The sequence below is a fragment of the Podarcis melisellensis genome (assembly GCF_964234715.1).
Source record: "Podarcis melisellensis genome assembly, chromosome: 15".
Lineage (NCBI taxonomy): Eukaryota > Metazoa > Chordata > Lepidosauria > Squamata > Lacertidae > Podarcis > Podarcis melisellensis.
This window is the reverse complement of record NC_138532.1, coordinates 11,821,944-11,847,131: the sequence shown is the minus strand read 5'-3', so window position 1 is coordinate 11,847,131 and position 25,188 is coordinate 11,821,944. Positions and strand designations below refer to the sequence as shown.

At 45.9% G+C, this 25,188-nt stretch overlaps 1 protein-coding gene across 4 annotated transcripts in view; it reads right to left on the bottom strand.

Moving 5' to 3' along the window:
- Positions 1-25,188, bottom strand: part of ROBO4 (roundabout guidance receptor 4) — a 119,688-nt gene that overhangs the window by 26,369 nt on the left and 68,131 nt on the right. For all 4 annotated transcript variants that reach the window (XM_081890859.1, XM_081890857.1, XM_081890856.1 and 1 more), the window contains exons 15-17: positions 22,086-22,202; positions 11,768-11,912; positions 3,524-3,763 (exon numbers count right to left, since the gene is read on the bottom strand). In XM_081890859.1, the coding sequence (XP_081746985.1) occupies positions 3,524-3,763; positions 11,768-11,912; positions 22,086-22,202 (502 nt within the window). The remainder of the gene's footprint in view (positions 1-3,523; positions 3,764-11,767; positions 11,913-22,085; positions 22,203-25,188) is intronic.

Here is a 25,188-nt window from a genome sequence, read left to right as displayed (position 1 = left end):
CCCTGCACAGGGCCAGCCCACCTCTGTAGAACGTGGGGAGAGAATTTCTTAGGGAGTTGTACCAAGTACAGGAGCCAGTGTGGGCAGGCAAAGTTAGTTTCTGTGAATGCTGAATACCCAAGTATTTGGTTAAATTGCAAACTTTAATTATTTGCTTTATCTTATAGTGGAATTATTGATTTGCTGTTATTTCCTGGATCTGTTTTTTTAGTTTTGTTTTTTTAAAGGATTTTGTATTTTTGTCTACTCCCTTGTAACCTTATTGCTTTTTTCCATTGTTGACCACTCTGGGATAAAAAATACTCAATGAAGAGTGAGTTTAAAAAACCGTATTTTTCGCTCTATAAGATGCACCAGACCATAAGACGCACCTAGTTTTTGGAGGAGGAAAACAAAACAAAACAAAATATTCTGAATCTCAGAAGCCAGAACAGCAAGAGGAATCACTGCACAGTGATCCCTCTTGCTGTTCTGGCTTCTGGGATAGCTGTGCAGCCTGCATTTGCTCCTTAAGATGCACACACATTTCCCCTTACTTTTTAGGAGGGAAAATTGAGTCTTATAGAGCAAAAAATACGGTATTTCATATGAATAACATTAAATAAAAATATAGTTTTGTGTTTTTGGTCTCCCATCATCAAAGGATGGGTGAAATAGGCAATGGATTTTGCCCTAAGAAAGCATTTATCTGCCCAAGTCATTTATGGCAAAGTTCTTTAAGGCTCTGCCATAAATTGGATATTCAAATTACTCCCCCACCTCCTCCAGATACTGTTCCAAAGAGGAACTTGTGCACATTCCATGCAGAGAGATGCACAAGTCTCTTCCATGTCAGAAGAACACCTGTGCAATGTGGAACTGAGATTTTCTCCTTTGCAGAAAAGCACATGTAGCATACATGAACCACCTTTACATGTTTTCAGGGAATGTGCAGGGGGCCACCTCCCTGGGGCTATTAGGCTTGGCTGGAAAACAGAAGAGAAACCAACACAGAAGCTGGTTGAAACAAATCAGGACGCAGAGCTAAGACAGCATATTTGTGCAATAATCCAAACGCTGTGGTTTGAATTGGGGTTTCAGAGATACTGTGCTTTCTTTGAAAGGAGGAGGAAAGAGGAAGAGAAAGAAGAAAAGCAGCAAACCCACCCCGAACTTTTCTTCCAATTTTACTGCTCTTCTTAAATCATCCCCCTGGTTTCAGGTTCCATTTTTGCCCTCATTGCCACTCTAAAAGTCCAGGATTTCAAATTTTCAGGCCCTAGAGCGGTTCTCAAACTTTTTTCTCTGGGCCACCCTTCCAGAATAAAAGTGTGCTCATGCCACACCAAGTATTTTTTATATAAGAAATACACTGGAAAACAAAAATAAACAACTCCTAGCCATGCTTGATTTATAACATAGAACAGAAGTACTTTATAATCTGATCACGGGACCTCAAGAAAATATAAAGCAATGCAGCTACATAAGAACACAGATCATTCCCATACACTTGATGTTCTTGCTCTCATTTTGAAAAGGTATCTATTCTGCAATATATACTGAAATGTTCCTTTGAATTTCCTTGAGCCTTCCCATCACAATTGCCATCCTCTCCCACCACAACAACGTTGTGCACCGCACACTTTGAGAACCATTGCCCTGGAGAGATCACTGGAGACTTAAGGCGTCTGTATAAGAAGAAGAAGAAGAAGAGTTTGGACTTGATATCCCGCCTTTCACTCCCCTTCAGGAGTCTCAAAGCGGCTAACAATCTCCTTTCCCTTCCTCCCCCACAACAAACACTCTGTGAGGTGAGTGGGGCTGAGAGACTTCAAAGAAGTGTGACTGGCCCAAGGTCACCCAGCAGCTGCATGTGGAGGAGTGGAGACACGAACCCGGTTACCCAGATTACGTGACCACCGCTCTTAACCACTCCACCACACTGGCTCTCGATAATTTTTGCCTTGCTTAAAATGTGCAAACAAATTGTAAGTGGCGACAAACGGCAGGCGCCGCTACAAGGCAGAAGATACCCAAGCAAGCAATTGGACCAACTCCTCAAGATTGCACCCCTTGTTTCAGCTGCCTCTGGGTAACACTCTCATCTCTTTCTCTTTCACATTTCAACTGCAAAACTGCGAACTGCAGCTTCTTACATACATAACACACCCACCCTCTTCTCTTAGCTGCAGGTGTGTCACCTTCTCTGAGCTCTGCTGGGTGTCTCGTTCAAAAACAGAGAGCCATCCCAAACTATCAGGGACCATCTCTGAACCGTTAGCTCCCATTCTGGTCTATTAACGCTGGTTAATCCCCGTAACCAATGATAGCCAAAGTCACCATTGCACCACCACTGCCATCATTCTTGTGCTCTGTTTGCGTCCTTCCCAAAGACTTCTGGCTGAGCACTGTGTGAGACAAACTGCTGAATTAGACTGACCTTTGCTCTGATCCAGAACAGAAAAACTGGCTTAATTGGACATTCGAGCAGGCAAGTTATGCATCCCGAAATCTGATTATGGACATACTATTTCAAAGTGGAGCAGAGAGGTCAACTCTTTAACAGCTCAAACAGCTAATGTAAGTAAAAGAATAAGCCTTTCAAAGTTATTAGCACACAGAGGACCAACAAACAAGAACTATTAACCTTAAAATTGCACCACTAGGCAATAACATATAGTAATAACGTAGCTCTCCTTCTGTTTCCAGTGTTCAGACTCTGAGGGCCATTACTTGGTGCTCAGTTTAGCTTCTTGAAAACCACAAGATAATGCACAAGATTGTAATATGAAACAATGTTCCTCATAACATGCCTACCATGTTCTCGCCATTCCCTCTATTTCCGATGTTCAGGGCGTGAGTGCCATTGCTTCGGTAGCCAAAATGGCAGCACCCACTCATGGGAGAAAGGGGTCAGTAGTCAGAGGAATCACGAGGTTTGCAGAAGTACAAAAAGTATTTTGAAGAGGAGGGTCTTGGGTGGGGTCTTTCGAAAACAGCCCAAGGAGAAGGCCACTGAACACTAACAGGATATTGGAGCAGGAGATGGAAAAGCAAATGGAAAAATGGAGTGGAGTCTCTTGCAACATGGCTACACTGTAGTTCTTTCTAAGAATCTACAGTGCTTCCTGGAGATCAACTCCATCATGTTCACAATAGCTTGGGAGAGTAGCCCGAAGGAAAGGACCGCAAATTAAGAGACAATGACTTACCAAAGGTCAGTGGATTCATCATGCCTGTGGGGGGGATTGACACCTTAGTCAATACATTACATTACACTGCATTGGTCAGGGACAATGAGGTCAAGGGAAGGAGCCAACGCGTGCTGTCATCAACTGGCAGACTTGGAAATAAATCCCACCGAAAGCAAGCTTTTGAGTATGCTGTTAATTTACCTCTTTGGGGTATTCAGAGGGATGCTTGTGTCTCTTGCAACAGCTAATGTCAGGGTAGGTGGAAAGAGGAGAGAACGACGGACTAGGAGCAGAGCCACCATCTAAATTCTCCTTAAGACGCTACATTGTGTGGACTGCGTTGCTCTTACCTTTGATGCTCTGCCTCTTCGCTGAGCTCTAGGTATTCGGCCACCTCCTCAGGGGTCAGAACCGTCTCCCCATCATCATTGAGAGATACAGAGATCGAAGCTGCAGAAAGACGGCTGTAGGGCAGTGTGGGGAAGGTATGGCTTTCTCCCAGGGACTCGCTGGTTGCCGGCAGGGAGTCTTTGTCTTGTTGCTGAAGGACCAAGTCCATGGGAGGATCCAGGTAGCAAGTGCAGGTACACCTGTTCAAGCACAGAAATAATAGCAGGTGTGCTGTGAGTGTCTCCAACCATTAACTTTTCTATCTCTTGTTTTCAGCCTGGTATAAAAGCTATGGAAAATATCAGAAAACAGCCATCCCTTGGCTGCATTCCCATCATGCCCCAGACGCAGGCTTTGGTGCAAATATATGATTATCTGAAGCTATACAATAGTTCAACTTCATCATTGGTCTGACTACAAGACAGGCACACTCGGAGGCAAGAGGCTGGAGGAAAAGGTTATTCGGTTGTGATGCTTAGAGGAATGGTTTCTGGTTGACCCGCTAAAAAAACAGAAGTGTCATCTCTATCCTCCATTCCTGATCCTATTCTAAATCAAGCAGGAGATCACCCTTTCCTGCCCATCACAACAGGGACATGTGGAGGGACAGGGTTGAAACAACCTTTTGCAGGTGGATTCAAATTTCTTCTAGCTTTGGTGTCATAAATCTGGTGTTGCACCAAAGGGATATTTGGGACCAGGGACCAGGAGAGAATGGCAAGACTATGTACAGGCAGCATGTTATGAAACCTGAGAAGTTCAGAAAAGATCTGTGAGTTATTTCCCAGGGGAAATCGTTGTTTCTCTGGGTTCTTTCCGATCTGCCCTATCCCATAATCCCAACTTTTACCACTTGATTTGGGCAGAGGTTCTAGACCTGCCTATCTTCAGCAAGGTCACTGCATCATATGCCCTCTTCAGACTATGCCCCCAAACAAAATATGCTGGGTTTGCATGACAGTTCCAACACCAGGAACTAGAAGCAAAATCTTAAATGGCCAGTCAATGTGCCACAATGACATCTCCCTTAGAGCAGATGGCTTCTCAACTGCAGACATGCCTGGCAAAACCAATGGGTTGGAGGAACATCAGGGGTGGGGAACCTCTGGCCCAGGAGGACAATTCAGCCAAACTATGCCAATCTGCCCTGCAACTATGACATCAGGTGTCAGGAGCTGGAATCAGGCATAGGTCAGCAATAAAACAGTAAAGCATCTGATGTCTGTAAAGTTAACTCTTTATTCAAAGAAACAAAAATAGCTCAGATTTAGAGGTCACAGCAACCCTTCCCAGTAGGTCTTGCCCAATGAGGCAGCTGCAAGGACTGAAGGTCCCCATCTTCCCACTGATCTCCTCCCCAGGTTCCTTCCCCAGCAGCCTAAAGCCCTGTTGTCTCTCATTGCTCCACTCTCTTCATTCCTCTCTGTGTTGTAGAAGACCAGAGAGGAGGGAAGCTGGTTTCAGCAGGAGCGGGGGACTCCCTGGCTTCTTCAGCAGCTGGTCTCACCTCTGTCTCCTGGGCCCCCTCCTCTCCTGCCTCTGACTCTGGACTGCTCTCTGCCACAGCCTCTTCCTGCTCACTGAACCCTGTTGCTTCTTCAATGTCTGATACCTCCTTCCAGTCTGCTCCCTCTTTTCCCTCTGACCATACACTGTCATCCCACTACCAATCCCCTGGTTCTGAGCCTTCTTCCCCTGGGGGTTCGCTTGGGCACCCCAGCTGGTGCCTCCCACCACTTCTCTACATCCAGCCAGTCCATGAGATCAGATGTGGGGCAGGTAAAGGTCTGGATCCATCAAAGGTGGAGTTGCAGGCACTGCTGCCCCGTGCAGAGGGATTCAGCTGATCATTGGGTCTTGCCAAGTCCCTTGCAAAGAGCTCCAGATGATAGTCGGGTCTCATGGAACATGTTGCAAGGGGTTTTGCAGGGCCCAGCGACCAGCTGACTGCCAGACTGCCAGGTGTTGTAAAGCTCTTTGCAAAGCGTTCTGCAAGGCACTTGACATCACTGTGGGCACTTGACATCATTGTGATGTCAGACAACTGGTAGATGGGCAGCTTGACCCCTGAGGTGTGTAGAGGATAACAATTTGGCCCACCAGTCAGATCCAGGTCCTACCCCTGGGCAACACTGACGGAAGCCCAAAACGTTTGCAGATAAGTGCTGCCCGCATCCCAGTACAGCAGTCTAGATTATGGCTGTTTGCAGTTTGCCCAGCACGCAAAGGCAGGCTATGACTGGGGAGCTCACTCCTCTTTGGCACAGCTCCAGGTTTCTAAGTGACTCTCCGGGTCGTGTCCATCTCTCGCACCTCTGCCAGGATGTTGGAGTGGTTTCAATAAATGAACCGAGCCCATTTCCGTGCAGAGCGCTCCTCCATCACTTACAGAACAATTCCTCAGCCCCGTTCCTACACCACCCCCGCCTCTGCTCAGCTAGTGACAGCACTCACGTCTTGCATGTAAATGGATGGAGTCTGCCACCTGCCACCTGCGTTTTGGATCCACTTTCTCCTACTTTGACAAGGTGTGAGACAGGAGGAGGCAGTGAAAAGGGGGAGGGAGGAGGAAATTGCTCAGCCTCTGTACGATGTTCCGAGCTACCACTTGCAAAAGGGTGAACTTGCACACATCTGTATGCCTCTACCACAAATAGGGATGCTGGGAGCATGAAGAATCTGTTGTTCCCCCCAGTTTCTCTTGGATTCACCTTTTTCCAATATTAAATTCAGTTTTTCACATTTCTTACATTATTTTGCAATTTATTTATTTTTTTAAAAGTCCTCATGACAATTCATCAGCATTTTGACATTGAGGGGGCTGAAGACACCTCAGCCCTATAGAGTTGGTGCCTATAGACTGGCCACTGTGGGAATAGGATGCTGGACTAGATGGGCCTTTGGCCTGATCCAGCAAACCTGGCTGATATGTTGTGAGACATAGTTTATTTAAACATATATACAGCTTGAGCAACATGTACTGTTTCCCCATCTTATATTTAGGTTAACAGCACCAGAGGGTTCCTGCAGAAGCAACTCAGCTGTATCTATGTCTCTGCCATTCCTCACAACACTACTGGTTTTCTCCGTTTGATTTCAGCTTCTACACACATCTGGTTCTGCCCCTTCCCTGTCTAGTGAGAAGGAAAAAGAATGAGTCATCTCTACCCTTCATTACACCTTCTTGAGTCACCTTTGCTCTCACTGTCACATCACCTGAATATTCCAGGCTTTCAACAGTCTTTCAGTGAGTTTTATGAGATCTGGATTCAGGGCAACCCACATTGACAGCTAGGGGTGAGGGAGAAATTTAACCCAATGGTGAATCTATCAACTTCACATTTTCCAAAACATTTTCACAAACCAAAACACAGCCATCCTCCAAAATATGTGAATTTTGCAATGCAGTTACCCAAACAATGTTTGCAAAAATGTATATACTAGAGGAAAGCATGCATAACAATGAATATCTTAGTGGAAATAACGTGCATAAGTGCCTTATATTGAAGGGAAATATGTACACATTAGTCAAAACTGCATACAGTGGTACCTCGGGTTAAGTACTTAATTCGTTCCGAAGGTCCGTTCTTAACCTGAAACTGTTCTTAACCTTGAAGCACCACTTTAGCTATGGGGGCCTCCTGCTGCTGCTGCGCCACCGGAGCACGATTTCTGTTCTTATCCTGAAGCAAAGTTCTTAACCCGAGGTACTATTTCTAGGTTAGCAGAGTCTGTAATCTGAAGCATCTGTAAACTGAAGCGTATGTAACCTGAGGTACCACTGTGCAAAAAAAAAAAAAAAAGTGTTTATCAGGCTAAAATGCAGGTGGATTTCCATGAGAATTTTTTTTTAATTGCTGCAGAAATGTGGAGAACTGCATTTGAGACTGAGAAAATGAGAACCTGAGGGAAGCAAAATTTACAGCTCCTTCCATCCCCACTGACAGCTCTACTTACAGAATTCTCATTGAAAACCCATAATATCAACATATGCCTCTAACACTCCACTGTCTGGGGTTGGGCGGTGGACCTGAATAGTACATGTTAACATTAAATACATTAGATAGATGCTGCTGGACGAGGGAGACTCTTGGGAGCTGATGTGATGCCCTCTAGAGGTTGCTGGACTCCCATTAACCCTGACTGCAGTGAAAGCTGGCCCATTAAGGCAGATGGGGCATGGCCCCACCAACCTTGGACTTGATTCCTCCAAGTCCTCCTGCCTTCTTACTTACAACTGGGCCTGACCGTCAGCCTCCTCCTCCTCCATCTCAGTGTGTCCCTTGGAGAACTCAGCAGAGAGCAGGATGGAGACACGAATGTGTGAGCTCTGCTTGTGGTTGCCTTGACCTTCTGTTGGCTACTGTACCAGTCCTAAAAGGGAACTGGCCACCACTGCCTAGCCTGCTTGGTCAATGGTCAGGGATGATGGGAGCTGGAATCCAACCACACATGGAAGACACCATGTTGGCTACCCCTTGGAGTAGATACTCAACCATTTTGGACTAGATAAACCAGTGGTCTGATTTAACGTAAATTGGCTTAATGTGCTACTAAGAGTACATTCTGATAAAGGCGAGAGTCATCAAGCAATTATTCATGAGGGTATTTCAAACCTCAGTGCCTCTTTGTCAAGGTCAAAGGAACTCTGCCAATAGGTGCCTCCCTCTCGCTGACCAGTCATGGGCTCTTTGTTCAATTCAACATCTATCTGTCCATTCATTCATACTCATTTTCGCTTCCCTCAGAGCCAGTCACAAGACTTTCAGTTCTGGAAGTCAGAGCACAAAGCTCTGGGGGGGATGCAAGAGGCTGTGGCCTGTTTCAAATGCTTTTTTAAAAAAGGAAGAAGATTAACCAGTGCTGAATCTGCTTTGGTAGTATTTGCTCCTGCGTTAAGTAGTCCATTTGTATGCTGTTGGCATGCCAGCAGTTCTTTACAGAAGTTCTTAATCTTCCCACAACTCCCAGCAGCAGAACTCTGGCCAACTGTGTTTCCCCTGTGTTTCCCCTTTGTATGACAAAGGCTGTCCTCTTAGGAGCCGTTTAAGGACTCCTATAAAGCCATTAAGTTGCTCTTTGTTTCATTACGAGAACATCTGAATTAACTGAGCAGCAAGGGAAATGTGGTTACATGCATACATTTCCAACAGGTGGGTTAAAAAACAAACTTGACTCTGCTGTAAGGGGCAATTCGCTGTGAGCAAAGGGTGGATAACCCTAGGACTGACTGTCAGGGTTCTCATCAGGTCACAATCCTCGCCAGGTCTGCTTTGAGTCCTTCTTGAGGGCTTTTCCCTGGCTGGAATGAGTCCTTGAACTAGACCAGTGGCGTCCAAACTTTTTTTCAAAGAGGGACAGATTTGATGAAGTGAAGGACCGTGAGGGCTGACCAAAGGGCCAACCAAAGTTGTTGACTTTTTTAGGATTTTACCCCAAAGTTATTGAGATTTTTTTGGGATTTGTTGTTGTTGTTGTTTTAGGATTTTACCCCAGGAAATAAATTGCCACAGGGGCTGCCTCCTGCTCTTGCCTGATGTGGGTATTGGGTATCTGGATATAGATGCCTCTGAATGTTCACGTGCTTGAGAATGTAGCCAATGATACCAATGTAGGACTTGCATCTGCAGTTCCACCCACTTCTCTCTCTGGCTGTGTCCACCACTGTCATGGGGAGCCTAGGAGGTTGTCCACAAAGGAATCTAGTTCTTAGGCTGAACAAAATAGGATGGCCCCATTTTCACTGGGGAAATGTTGGAGGGTATGGCATAGGACGTCCCTATTTTCATTGGAGAAACATTGGAGGATATGAAATAGGATGTCCCTATTTTTATTGGAGAAAGGTTGGGGGGTATGGAACAGGATGCCTCCATTTCACTGGAGAAATGTTGGAGGGTATGGAACACGATGTCCCCATTTCACTGGGGAAATGTTGGGAGGGTATGGAATAGGATGCCCCTATTTTCATTTCAGAGACGTTGGAGGGTATGAAAAACGTTCCCTACCCTGAGTTAAATAAAGAAGCAATGCAGATGCCAACCATGGACACTAGCATCTTGTTCTTAACCAGCTACAGAAAACATGGCCTAGAAGCAGAAGTATCTTCCTCAGCTCCTGATGGCTAAATAGTCGAGGATCACCACTAAGGAACCTAGGAAGTTGCAGACCATTGGTCCCTCAACCTCAGCATTGCCTACACTGACTGGCAGCTGCTTTCCAGGGTTTCAGGAAATGGGGAAACGGGCAAGGTTTCCCAGCCCTGTCCGAAGGCTGCCATTACGGTCCTCCCATCACTAGGAGGAAAAGCACTTATCCGACTTGAGCATGTGGCACACGCCAGTAGTGATATGAGGCAGCGCATGAAACGTATTTGCAGCCTCTTCTCTCCTGCAAAACCTGCCCTGATCTCCTCTGCAACCAAATGTATTTCCAATAGAGCGGCCAATTATGGTGTAATTGCCCATAAATTTAGAATGACACCGATATTAGTTCATGCACAGATCCAAGGACAACGTTTTCTCTTCATAAATGTGGGATTCAGCGGGCAGCGAAAAGGACAGAGTCAGCTGATATTGCCCTAATGGATTGATTTACGTTCCTGGAATGATAATTGTCCATTTACTTAAATAGCTGGGCACTTGTTCAGAGAGGCCCGCTCTATTAAGTGGAAAACTCTCTCTTCCAGCAAAGCATGGATTCTCAGCATGATTTGTAGCTTTTTAAGTGCCAAGTAGGTAGAAAGTATGGCTGGAATTCGTTCCCACCAGAACCACCAGCAAAGATGATCCATCATACCAGTGCCTGAGGATAGTATGCAAAAGCAGGTAGGTTCCCTTTCTTGGTGCTGGCGGGGGCGGGGACTGGGAAATTTATCTGAAGCACCTGGTGGCACTGGAAGATGAGTCAGCATGGAGCGGATCTTGATACAGCTGAAATGCACTACCCATCAAAAGGTGCACAGATACAGGAAGGAATTCCTAGAGTCAGGCAGAGCCTGCCCAGGCTCCATCACTACAGGGAGTTGTGTGAGTCACAGTCTTGTGAGCTCAGGGCATAACTGTAAAGGGACCTCTGACCATTAGGTCCAGTCATGGCCGCCTCTGTGGTTACGGCGCTCATCTCGCTTTATTGGCCGAGGGAGCCAGCGTACAGCTTCTGGGTCATGTGGCCAACATGACTAAGCCGCTTCTGGAGAACCAGAGCAGCGCACGGAAACGCCGTTTACCTTCCCGCTGGAGCGGTACCTATTTATCTACTTGCACTGGCGTGCTTTCGAACTGCTAGGTTGGCAGGAGCAGGGACCAAGCAACAGGAGCTCACCCCGTTGCGGGGATTCGAACAGCCGACCTTCTGATCAGCAAGTTCTTGGCTCTGTGGTTTAACCCACAGCGCCACCCATACATAACTGTACTTGATGCTAATTGCATCTCTTGCTAGCATTTTTTAAAACTTTTCTTTATTCATTTACAGGTAGAGATACCCTCTTTTTTATCAGGACATTAGTGCACAAGATGGGAAGTTTAGGCTCCACTCCCTTATGCTACAGATAGGGTTTTGGGGGGGGGCGGAGCTCCCATGGGTGCCAATGGGAGCTTTGTCCTTTTTTCTAGACTGAACTGCAGCACAGGGGGTCTCTATTGGGGCTGCTACAAGGAAGGATTAAAGGTCCCCTCTTTCCTTTCTGTAGACTTGATAAAATCAACTCCCTCCCTGCATCTGCAATTACAGAAAGAGAAAAGCACTGATGGGATTGTGAGCAAATCAAATGGCACCATGTGAACTTAGGATCTCAAATAGCAAGTTCGGGACCCAAACAAAACATTATGCAAGTAGCCAGGGCTGCACAGACACCCCCTCTCTTGTGTAGCAGGGGAACAGCAGTCTCCTAAGAACTCCCAGCATCATTAACAAACTACAGTTCCCAGGATTCCTTAGTGTTGCTGCCAGGGGCAAGTAAAAAAATTAACCAGAGCATCTGTGGTACTAAACAGGGCTTCAGCAAGAAGTTACTGGATATGCACGGATTGGAAGCGAAGCCGTGTGGCCTCCTCAAAACTTTTGCAGGCACCAACAGTATCAGAAGCAGAATTGCATGCGGCCACCCCAAGAGCACCAAAAGCGCAAATAATCATGTATGCAAAATGAAAAGGATGTCTGGAGGGACTCTATGGTAAATCACAAAGGCATTTCAGATCTGCTCTTACACTGGCTGGGTGCTGTGATCTTGGGGAGCTTGAAAACCCGGAGGGACGGGAGGAGGAGGAGGCAACAAACCGGCGCCGTTCTGCGAGGCACTGCATTTTGAGAACTTTGGGGAGCTGTATGTTTTCAGCACCTTTTTCATCTCCCCTGTGGAGGAACACAAGGAAAAGAAACAGTTAGTCATTTCTGACTCAGCCCACAACCCCACAACAGTTTTTAGATCCATGGAGGTAGGCGTCTCAATTAGCCAAAATCATGTTTCACTCAGGGGGTTATTAGGTTGTTTTTGTTTTGATTGTGTCTTTTGTGTTTTTACATTGTGATTACCGGTATATCTTGTGAACCACACTGAAACCTGTTGCTATAGCGCAGTATACAAATTTTTTATTATTATTATTATTATTATTATTATTATTATTATTATTATTATTATTTCACCAGCACACCTAATATGAACCATGACAATTCCTTGTTTCATGTTCTAAATTAGTGCAGTTCTCATGGGTTAGGGCAGGGGTGAGCAGTTTTCAGGCTTTTGGGATCTACTTAGCTTTTTACTAGAACCTCAAGATTTACCAACCAAAACCAAGCTCAAAAGACATACCATTAGAATAAAAGAACTGGGTTCCTCTGAGCCTAGGAACTGGCTCTTGTCTGGCAATAAATCTAGATCCACCAGATTTATTGCAAACTGGTACCAATGGAGCCATCCCAGCCCTAATTTGAGCAGAAGTGTGCTCAAATTTGGCATTAAGTCATCTTAGGAGCTATATTGTGCCTATATAGGCTCTACGGTCCTTGCATCCAATATGGGGAAGAAAAGAGCAATCTCTCTCCCTCTCTCTCTGGCAGAAGCAAGGCCATCAGCAGAATTGCATCATTGGCCCTCTTATAGGAAACTAGAAATAATGTTCTCCTTGAAAGTCTCATTAGGCAGCATCCCCCAAGCCTTGCATATGACAGCCAGATCCAATTCAGATTAGGGAAAACTTAATGTGTCCATCAGGGGGAAAGGAAAAGGGGGAAAAAGACCAAGATAAACATTAACTGCCTGACAGGATCTCTATGGACAAATTGATCAGGCACTTAGTTTCCTGAGCTGCAGGGATGTGGAAAGGAGATTAAGGCAATAATGCTACCCAACGTCTATCACAACCAACAGGAACGTTCCCTCAAATTTCGCTGTTTTTTTCACAGGTCACAGCAGCAAAGAGGGTGTCCAGGTCAACATTTGTTTGCGAGTTCTGCTAATGTTATTCATAGACACATGAGGAGGGCAGGAGAGAGAGAAGGAGTCCATGCTACAATTTATTATCCATCACTATTTTTTTGCTGCGCTCTCTCTCTCTCTCTCTCTCTCTCTCACACACACACACACACACACACACACACACAGTCCTCAGTCACATCAGTTTCCCACATTATTGACCTCACCTCCAAGACATATTGTGTCAAGAATAAACACTTGCGTTCTGTACAGCTCCTAGCACCTAGCTGAAAGGAATCAGGTTCCAGTTGCTGGGAATCACACACAGGGAAAGTGCTGTTGCAGTCTGGTCCTTCTTATGAGCTTCCCACAGGCATCTGGAACTAGATGGGCCTTTGGTCTCCTCCAGCAGAGCTCATATTATGCTCTTCTCATCTCACATGTAATGACTTATGACCTTTTAGGCCCCAAGCACAGGTGCATTTTAACACTTTAATTATTGCTCAGAAATCTTCTTGGATCAATGTGTTGCCACCACCCACAAGTCGTGCTATTCCTCCTTGAATTGCCACAGCATCCATCCCACTTGGGGCAGAAGAGATCCTGCCTCTCCCCTACCTCAGAGGTGGACTCACAGTGTCCTGCAATTCCACAAGAAACCTTCAGGCTTAACCTGTTATCATTGTCTTCACTGCCTCCCCATCTGTTCTTCCCAAGGTCAAGGGAAAACCTTATTAATTCCAACCGACAGGAGAGACGCTGAATGGCAAAGGAAAACTACATGGGTTAAAGTCAGGGGTCGGCAACCTAAGGCCCATGGGCCACAACTAGTCCACGGAGGTCGTTTAACCAGCCCACGAGCTGCCCCCAAACCAAGCTGCCCACTAAGTGAGTCCCAGCATGCTGCGCTAAACCAGCGCAGCATGGAGACTCACTTCCGCGGCGCTGGAAATCATGTCTGCGCAGATGCAGATGCTGGAAATCACAGGCACGCACGCTCATGCGCATGCACATGCGCAGTCCAGCCCACAAAGAGATCTCTGCTGGAGTGAACTGGCCCAGGTAAGGTAAACCTTGCCGAGCCCTGGTTAAACTGATGAGTTTTTCCCACCACATCTCAAGTTGGACAAGAACATAGGAAGTCGCCTTATATTGAATCAGGTCCAAAGTCGGCTCAAGACATTTTGCTGCCTGATGCAAAGGGACAAGATGGTGCCACCTGTTCCACCCAAGGGCAGCAGGCTAGTTTAGCGGGTGCAGGTCAATCAGTGTGGCACAAATAGCTCTGTCCTCCGATAGAGGGGAATGCTTCGCCCCAGAATCTGCCACCAGAGGAGATTGGCTCACTCTGCCTAATGGTAGGGCCAACTCTATTCAGACCATTTGTCCATCTCTCTCTGCATTGTCAGCAATGACTAGCACTAGCTTCAAATGCAACTATTTTTTTACCCCAACTGGCAGATCCCAAAGATTAAGCTCAGGACCTTTTGCATGCAAAGCAAGGGCCCTACCACTGAGCTTAAATTAAACTGTGAAAAAGCTATTTCCAAATCTGTACAACTCTATGGGGAAGAACAGCAGCAGGAGCCGAAAAATGCACATCAGAACAAATTAGTTTACAGGTGACTAAACCTCCTCACCACCACCACACACAAAAAACCCCCCACAAAAAACCAAGAAGGTTGAAATGTAATTGAAATAGCCCCATGCCATTAAGCGATCTGAACACTGAAAAGAAACACATTTAAAACCACATTCTTGTCTTTCACACTTGAGCACCAACAGCAGACGGCAAGCTTTTAAAACCAGACTTTAAGTGGTATGTATGAACTCTACACTGCTAGCAATCAGAGAACTAACTTTTGGCATCTTGTTATATTTTCGGTTCTCCCTGGACTGTAACATTGGGCGATGCTGCGGCCAGTGATTGTAGAGTCCAGTGGGGAGATGGGCTTCGGGCAAATTGCATGAATCATATACTTCCCCCACTGTCAGGGAACTGCCATCGGAGCCAGAGGCGGAGGGAAGGCTCCAGAGGGATGCCGGAGAGGGTCCCAGTAGGGAGAGAGGCAGCTCATCAGCTGGGGAAGGAAATCAGCATAACACCAGTGGAGAAGGGGGGCAGATGGGGGAATCGGAGAGGAGGCTCCAGGACTCTTCGCTGGAGACCAGCAGGGAGAGCACGGGTACTCCGCTGCCCACACCCTCCCTGCGCAGAAGACTTCCACGCAGGGAGAGTAGGAGGAGACTAGGCATCAAAGAACTTCTTTGCTGGAAGAAGTTCAAGAAACGCCCACTGACGGATTCTGCCAGCGACCGAGACAGCCACGAAGTGAAGGGCTGTCCAGACAGAAAGGGTTCAACCAGGTAACCTAGCCAGGAGTGGCGGCAACTTACGCACGAGCAACCCCTAGAATCATTACACCCACGTAATGTAAAATATTGATCATGAAAATGGGCGGACTGGGGACAAGGGTTCGGTTTAGCTTTCATTCCCAACCTGCTCCTTTTCTGTGTGGGGGCATCTCTGCCCACCCGCCACCACTTAGGGAGGAATCTTCAAAACAATCAAGCTCCCACCTGCAACCTGAAAACTGGTATAATCAACGAGAGGCTTCATCACTTGCAGATTCTAGGGTCCCCAACTACACATACATTTAAAACAGTACCTTGCCACTTTAAACAGTCAAGGCACACATACACCCTAGGAATCATGGGAACTGTAGTTTCTTAAGGGAGCTGACAGTTTCTAAGAGACCCCTATTCCTCTTACACAACTACAATTCCTAGAGTTCTACAGGTAAGGTTTTTTAAAAAAGGTAAAGGACCCCTGAACGGTTTACTCCAGTCAAAGGTGACTATGGGTTTGCGGTGCTCATCTCGCTTTCAGGCCGAGGGAGTCGGTGTTTGTGTGCAAGCAGCTTTCTGGGTCATGTGCCCAGCATGACTAAACAGCTTCTGGTTCAAAAGAGCACCAGGACGGAAGCCGGAGCGCACAGAAATGCTGTTTACCTTCCTGCTGCAGCGGTACCTATTGATCTACTTGTGCTGGTATGCTTTCAAACTGCTAGGTTGGCAGAAGCTGGGACAGAGCAACGGGAACTCAACCCGTCATGGGGATTCAAACCACCGACCTTCCGATCAGCAAGCCCAAGAGGCTCAGTAGTTTATACCACAGCGCAACCCACGTTCCTAGATCCCAAGGAAGACTGATTGACTGATAAACCACTATGGCAACTGTAGCTCTCTGAGTGGAACAGGGGTCTTCCAAACAACTCTTGGTACCCATATCAAACTACAGTACCCAGTATCCTTTGGGGGGAACCCACGACTGTTTAAAGTGGTATGGTACTGCTTTGAATGTATAGCGCGGCAGGGCCTGAAGATATAAGCTGGCCTTACACAGCTCAGGACCTCAATACCTCCAGAATCGCCTCTCCCCATATAAACTGACCTGGACCCTGTGCTTGTCATGTGAGGCCCTTCTCTATCTCCCCCATCCCAGAGAGGGCAGCAACAAGAGAACAGACCTTTTCTGTGGTGGCTCCTCAGTTGCGGAATGCCCTTCCCTGATACATTCCTCTTTACCCAGGCCTATGGCTATGAAATAATCTATGGCCTGTGAAAGTGTGGGAGAGAGGACTGTTATTATTATTATTATTATTATTATTATTATTATTATTATTATTAATACCCCACCCATCTGGTTGGGTTTCCACAGCCACTCTGGGTGGTTGTTTGTAGTGACTAGTTTTAGTATTAGACTACTTTAGCATTAGTCAGTATGCTTTTATTATTATGTTTTTTATCATTGATGCCCTGTAATGTATTTTTAATGTTGTACACCACCCTGGGATCTTTTGATAGAGGGTGGTATACAAGTGTAATAATAATAATAATAATAATAATAATAATAATAATAATAATAATAATAATGGCTTCCAGGCCAGGCAGCTGTTCATGCAACAAAAACCCCCTGTCGTAATCCATACTTTGACAGAAACCCTCCGATTCCTCTCTTGTCCCCCCTCCACAATGTCCAATTTACCCACATAGCCTCTTCCTTGCAGACCCTGCCTCATGAATAACTGAGAAGGATTTATGGGCATGGGGCACCAGGGAGAGGGTGCGGTGGAGGCCGAGCGCACTGTTTGCAAGGAGAGGCGTCCTCGGCAGTCCCGCTGCCTCATTAAGCTTTCGAAAGGGGCTTCAAAGAAGAAGTCTCTGTCCTCGAGAGCCAGCTTGCCGGCTGGAGGCTCATCTGGCAACGAGGCTCCCTTAATAAAAACAATGCAAGCAAAGCTCAGACGCACATCCAGGAGAGAGCAGAGATTTACCACCAGAGCCAGCCATAAACACACAGTTCACGCTCAGACTAATAGTCTTATCTCTAGCTCTGGGAGCCCTCGAAAGCCAAACATCTTGGAACGGGGCAGGCATCCCCTAAGGAGGTGTGGGCAATTGCTAGGCGATGTGTACAAGCTCAGTCCCTCATGCTTCCCAGTCCTGACTTTATTTATTTAAACGATTTCAATGCCACTGTTCAGCGAGGATCAAAGGAGAGAGAACCTGTGGCTCAGAGCTCCTCGTACATGCTTGGCGCATGGAGCTGGCTCAGCAGACGGCGCCATGGCAGGGAGCGAGGGAGGAATAGATGAAGGCAGGGACTGGTGCCCAAATGGTAAAGGTAAAGGGACCCCTGACCATTAGGTCCAGTCGTGGCCGACTCTGGGTTTGCGGCGCTCATCTCACTTTATTTGCCAAGGGAGCCGGCGTACAGCTTCCGGGTCATGTGGCCAGCATGACTAAGCCACAAACCAGAGCAGCGCCCGGAAATGCAGTTTACCTTCCCGCCGGAGCGGTACCTATTTATCTACTTGCACTTTGACGTGCTTTCGAACTGCTAGGTTGGCAGGAGCAGGGACCGAGCAACAGGAGCTCACCCTGTTGCGGGGATTCAAACCGCCGACCTTCTGATCGGCAAGTCCTAGCCTCTGTGATTTAACCCACAGCACCACCCACGTCCCTGGTGCAACAAGGCCTTTTAAAGGGTTAGGAACATGGGAAGCTGCCTTCATAGCAAGTCAGAGTATTAGCCCATCTTGCTCTGTATAATAAGTGGCTCTCCAGGGTTTCAGACAGGGAATGTTCCCAGCCCTACCTGAAGATGCTCGGGATGGGACCAAGGAACTTCAGAATGCAAGGCAGAAGCTCTGCCACTGGGTTGTGGCCCTCCCTGTACATGTTGGTTCCTAACAGACTCAGGTCCCTAACAGACCATCAGTCAGGGCCAGGACTTTTTCTAAGCTGGAACTCAGTTCCGGCACCTCTCAGGTGGGCACCATTGCCGTTATAAGAGAACAAAAGAGGTGTTCATGTGGAGTTCTAGCACCTTATTTTCTAGAAAAATAGCACTGCATGGAACACATGGAACACCCCTCCTTTGAATGCCCCCTCCCCCAGGGTGCAGCACAGTGCTAAATGCGTCATAGCAGGCATGGGGCAGTGATGGTCCTTTTCATTCATAACGGAGGAGAGGCTTAATAATTTCCTTCCAAGCCACGGTGCCATTAAAAATCAGACACAAACACACACTTATTAGCGTTAAAGGAAAATCTCCCATTGACACAAGCAACCAGGATCATGCAATGGCGCATGTGTTCAAAACTGGAGCAGTGCCCTTTTGAAATTAGCTTGCCCAAAGGTCCCAGGATGGCAGAATATGAGCATCACGTTATAAAGAATGCAAGGTACTACAGGCCAAAGCACAAGGAGACCTCAGGCCTTCCGAAATGAGAGCTGGGCACCAGAATGCAAAAGCATTAGCAATCAACGGTTCTCCAAAGAAAAGCTCCATAACTCCAGAGCTAACACGAAGCTCTGCTGCCCTCTCCTGGGATGTTAAGAGAGATGCTATACAATCTGAAGTAGAGGCTTAAACAGGAACGCCCATGGTATGGCCCACCTCTGCCAGGGAGAGCCGTATGCTCACGAGGGATTTCTCAGTCCATAGTTAAAGTATGAAATTCCCCTCTGCAAGGTGTGGTGATGGCTTTAAGGGGAGAATAGGCAAATTCAGGGAGGATATGTTTTATCAATGGCTACAGGTCGTGGGCACCGTGTCTCTGAATTTCAGCTCCTAGGGAACAGGAGTGGGAGAAGGCTTCTCAGAGACATGCGGGTGTCTGCCGTGAGAAACAGGATGATGGTGGACCTTTGGTTTCATCCAGCAGATTTCTTCTGGGCAGTCTTTTGAGGGTCACATGCAAGAGGCAGAACAATATGTGTACGTCTATCTTTGTACATTAAGCTAGTTTCTACAGTCACATACACACTATCCTCCAACCAGAGAAGCAAAAGTTCATGGACACATTCCAGCTGGCAAAAAAACGCCCAAGATGTGAAGTAGGACCCCTGAGGGATGTGGCCAGGATGGAATTTCAAGGGCCGGATAGAAAGCCCTAAAGGTAAAGGGACCCCTGACCATTAGGTCCAGTCATGGCCGACTCTGGGGTTGCGGCGCTCATCTTGCTTTATTGGCCGAGGGAGCCGGCATACAGCTTCCAGGTCATGTGGCCAGCATGACTAAGCCGCTTCTGGCAAACCAGAGCAGCGCACGGAAACACCGTTCACCTTCCTGCTGGAGTGGTACCTATTTATCTACTTGCACTTTGATGTGCTTTCGAACTGCTAGGTTGGCAGGAGCAGGGACCAAGCAACCAGAGCTCACCCCGTCGCAGGGATTCAAACCGCTGACCTTCTGATCGACAAGCCCTAGGCTCTGTGGTTTAACCACAGTGCCACCTGCATCCCAGAAAGCCCTAGAGGTGTGCATATACCCTACTCCTGAGCGGGACCTGAGATTCCCTGCCTCCTCCCACTCTTCCATAGTGTTCATTTCTATTACACCCACTCATATGATTGGTTCCACAGAAATTGATGTAGATTAACCTGTCCAAGCACAGTTACTGTGGACAGCTTTCAGGAAATGGGAGCTTTGAATTGGAGCAAGATTGACTTTGTGTTCCACCTTTCAGGACTGTATCCTTTAAAACTACATCCTTAAAAACCAGGGACTTTTCCAAACTCAAAACTATGTTTTTAAAGTACAGCTGTTTTGTAAATAACTTTCCCATATTTTCGACAGAACTACATCTCAAGGTCAGGTGGACAGATTTCAAGCGTGTCGGATCTACTATAACCCCGAGATCTATCAACCAGAACCAAGGACAGAAGGCATCCTGTTAGAATTAAGGAAGTCGGTGCCTCTGAGCACATTCTGAGCCTAGGAATTTGTTTTTCAGCTCCAGAACTGAACTAAGCTTACAGTCCTTTCACTACTGATTTTAGCTTTCCTCATTTCAACAGTCCAATTTAGGCTGGAAAAGTCATTTTGTTGTTACTATTGTTAAGGGAGTTGGAAACCATTGCCAATCTACAGCAAATCACCCTGGGATCTGCCAGTAGATTCTGATCTACTTTCTATGCAACTGTTCCCAAAGTAATAGGTGCATCATGGGAGGTGTTTTTTCAGCTACCTTGCCCCCTGCCTTTGAAAGCCTTTCAAGAAGCTGCTTCAGAAGAGCGACTGTCAGCAACACTATGGAAGGTTTTCTAGGACCAAGGGAAACCTGCTAAGCTCCCTTGTTATTTTTGCTACTACCAGGAAGTGCAAATGTTGTTATTATAATCTTGTTATATTTATAGAACTGAAAAGTTGTTTCTTTATACATTGTTATATTTGCTATTATGTTGTCATTTCATTATGTTATTAAGAAATGGTTCTTGCAAAGGTTGATGTTGAGATGTCTCCATGTTTTCTTTGTCATAAGCCATATTGAACATGGTTCTATTTATAAATATATAAGCTGATGATAAACTGGAAGTTGAGGAATGAGGAAATTAAAGATGTTATGAGAAAATGGGACCAAGACCTATATGATTGAATTGGAGAAATGGAAAGAGCTCTGGACAAAAAACTTAAAATTTACGGCCTGCTACTTAATAAGGGAAAATTTCATGAAAATGAAATACAGGTGGTATCTAACCCCTGTTAAGTTGACTGAAATAAACAAATCTCACAACAATAATTGTTGGAGGTGTAAAAACCAAATAGGAACTTTTTATCACATGTGGTGGTCGTGCCCAGAGATAAAAAAATTCTGGGACATGACTTACGAGGAAATAAAAAAGTTATTGAAAATCACATTCTGCAAAAAAGTGGAAGCATTCCTTTTGGGAATCATGACAATCAATATTCCTAAAGATAAAATAAGATTATTCCTTTATGCGACTTTGGTGGCAAGGGTCTTGGTGGCTAAATATTGGAAAGAAAATCATATACCCACCAAAAAAGAATGGTTATGCAAGCTGACCGAGTACTTGGAACTCACGAAGCTAACAGATGTATTAAGACACAAATCTAATACAATAGTTAAGAAAGAATGGGATCATTTAAACAACTACCTGATGAATTAAGGTTCAGCACCTAAGATCTGGTTGTGCCTAGAATAACACTGCAAAAGCAATAGTGTCCTGATACCAAGATGAGGAACCAATGGAAATACAGGAAAGTATCTTTACTAAGAACAATGAACTGTTGTGGTATTGGCGGAAGTATTTATTTGTGGTTTTGTAGGTAGCTTTGTATGTAGTTCTCTGTGTTTTAATTTAAGAATCTGTTTGTAAAATATTAGTCTAACAATGAGTGATTTACTGTTATCCTATACACACACACACACACACACACACACACTTTTTTCTCCTTTTCTTCTCTTTTATACTTCTTTCTTTTTTCTTCTTCTATATTATAATTTTACTTTTCCTTATTAATTTTTGATTTTTTTATTTACTTAATCTGTTTGACAACTGTAAGTTTTGTTCTAATTGTTTGTGTATGCAACATAATTCAATAATAAAAAAGAAAGAACTTTTTGTATGAAAATGAAAGAAGGAAGAAAGGGTAGCAGCCTAAGCTGGTCCCACTGAACTAACTAAGTGAGCATGCACAGGACTGCACTGTTAGTCTGGATCCAACCCTAGGTTTCTAAGAACATTGCCTGTATTTGAGTTTCTTCCTGATGCTCTGTTTTGCCCCTTGCTGCTTCTCCTACCATGAGTTCTCCGATGCTTCCCAGAGCTGATACGAGAGCTTGTCTGGCTGCCCTGGCTGCTCCAGTCTGCTGAAAAGCTAGATGGCTGCGTGGGAGTGCTGTGTGCTTGTTGTAGCTCTGGAAGAGATAAAGACATATGCAAGTCAGATCAGCCTTGATTCTCATTTCAACTAACAAAGGAGATAATTGTGGCACGCTATATCGTTTTCTTTCTTGATAAGAAGTGCCACTTTCAATTTTTAAAATTGTTTTAGGCAACTGAGCCTGTAGTAGTTCCCATCCAAAATTTTCTTTCAATTCTATTGTTAGTGCATTTGTATTGTTGCAATGACTGGACAACCATCTTTCGCTAGGAAGATTGCATGTTAATGGATCAAAATGACTGGTTGATGATTTATCGGTGGGGGCTGATGGTTGGGAGATCTTTGTGTGTGGAAAAAACTGCATTTTTACTGAAGACTTAAGGCGGTTTCAGAAGTGTGGTGTGTGTTTTTTAACTTATTACCAGTGCTAGAAAGAAAGAAAGAAAGAAAGAAAGAAAGAAAGAAAGAAAGAAAGGAAGGAAGGAAGGAAGGAAGGAAGGAAGGAAGGAAGGAAGGAAGGAAGGAAGGAAGGAAGGAAGGAAGGAAGGGAGGGAGGTACAGTAAGTGTCACACTTTTATCTCCCAGAAAAAAACACTGTTTATTACAAAAAAAGAGGATATGTGTTTGCATAAAATTGGCACATGCCAGTGTAATATGTATAGAAGCAAATTTAGAAATAATAATAATAATAATAAAATTTTATTTATATCCTGCCCTCCCCAGCCAAAGTCGGGCTCAGAGCGGCTAACAGCAGTAAAATAATACAACATTCTAAAATCATTTCATTATAAAATCAGTTCAAATCAAATTAATGGCAACTATTGGGCTAGAGTTCTGTGCCTTGGCCAAAGGCCTGGTGGAACAGCTCTGTCTTGCAGGCCCTGCGGAAAGATGTCAAGTCCCGCAGGGCCCCAGTCTCTTGTGACAGAGCGTTCCACCAGACTGTAGCCACAGCCGAAAAAGCCCTGGCTCTGGTTGAGGCCAGCCTAACCTCCCTGTGGCCCGGGACCTCCAAGATGTTTTTGTTTGAAGATCGTAAGGTCCTCTGTGGGACATACCGGGACAGGCGGTCCCATAGGTATGAAATAATAACTGTCAGTTGCCTGCCCAGGGGCTACCTGATGACAGGCACTTTTGCGGTCCCTGCTATCTCTTATTACAGCTCTTTATCACGGAAAACCTCTCTAATAGAAAAGGGATGGGGAGCCTGTGGCCCTTCCAAACGATGTAGGTCTACAACTCCCATCATCCACCATGACCATTCGCCATACTGGCTGGGGCTGATGGGAATCAGAGTCCCACGACATCTGGGGGGCCAAAGGTTCCCCATCTTTGTAACAGAGGATGTAGGAACAGACGGCAGGGCCGGCTCAGGACATTTTGTTGCTTGCAGCAAAAGTGAAAATGCTGCCCACCCCCGGCTGCCGCTGGTCCTCCACCCTAGTGCCCCTGATGTTGCCACTGATGACAATGACTCCTCTGCCCCCCCTTCTGCTGCCTGAGGTGGCCCAGGGATGCCCCAGCATGCTGAAGTTAAAGGTAAAGGGACCCCTGACCATTAGGTCCAGTCGTGACCGACTCTGGGGTTGCGGTGCTCCTCTCACTTTATTGGCCAAGGGAGCTGGTGTACAGCTTCCAGGTCATGTGGCCAGCATGACTAAGCTGCATCTGGGACTTCCGGAGGCGGCGCAAAACGGCAATGGCGGTCCTCTTTACCGTGTGAAGAGGGGCTCCGCGAAAAAGGGTCGTCCGCTGCGGCAAAGCGGAGACCCATCAAGACAAACCGTAGGCAGAGCGAGCCTGCGGCCGTGGGACTCGGCGGGTGCCAGAAGCCCCCCCAGAAACGAGGAAGGGACCTCGTAAGAGGCTCCGGAACGTGAAAGGGGGAGCGGCGCTGTGAGTTCATCGCTCTTTTCGCGGAAGTGAAGCCGCGCTGCTGTTGCTGATGAGCGTCGACCTTTCTTCTTGAAAATCATCGGAATTGGCTGCAATTTACCCGTGAGTAAGGGGTACTAAAGATTGACTAAAGATTGACTTAAATTCATTTAATTCGGCTGAAAACGGGAGGCGAGTAACAGGAAGTCCGTCTCCCGGTCCTGCTAATCAGAGCAAAGCAAAGAACCCGATGTGGGCTGAAGCGCTCAAAAGAGACTTTGAAATTAGTATGAAGGGGCATTAACAGACTGTGTTCTTCTAGAAATTAAAAAGATTGAAGGATTAAATCTTTTGGTTTATTGCGCTAAGGAATCTTCCCCCTATTGTGAAGTGACGTGGAATTGAAGGAGATAACCGAGCTATCGGACTGCCAGTGTTGCAAAGGAGTACTGTCAGGCTGCTGAAACTTTTTCTTAAGTACAAATTGTTGCATTGATGGATACACTATCGCTTTAATACTGATATTGGAACCTTTCTGCTACCTTGTGGCACTATTTTGAAACAGAACTATCTGAAAGCCTCCTTTTCGAACTTGGGGACTATAAAAGTTGAAATAGGAACTTTGATGGTGGAAAAGAAACTTTCTTTCTTATGAAAACCCCCCCTAGTGGATTTGCGGAGACATAGAGGTCTGGGAACTGTACCTTATTGGGATTTTTTGTGGTTCAATTGTTTACATTCTGGACTTGCCTTTCTCATGGATTGAAAGACTATTTGACCTTGAACAGAGGCAGCTGGGGAATGAGTGGCCCAGGGAAAACAAGAGCATCTAAAGCTAAGGAAGCTTTAGCTGAGGAAGCTAAAGAAAAGAAAAAAGATAAGAGAGCTGGGCAGCTTGTTCAAACAACGTTGACTCATCAACGCAGATCTTCGGTACCAACTGTGCTGACGGCGCAGGAGGAAGAAGTTGAAACGCTTGCAACAGAAGATATGGCAACTGGAGGAACTGATCCAGTCTTGAAACAAATTTTGGAACAACTGGCACTTTTGAATAAGAAGGTGGACGATCAGTCATCTAAAATTGACAGAGCTACATCTACTATCAGCAAGTTAACAGATCAGGTTTCCCAGCATACTCAGGCTA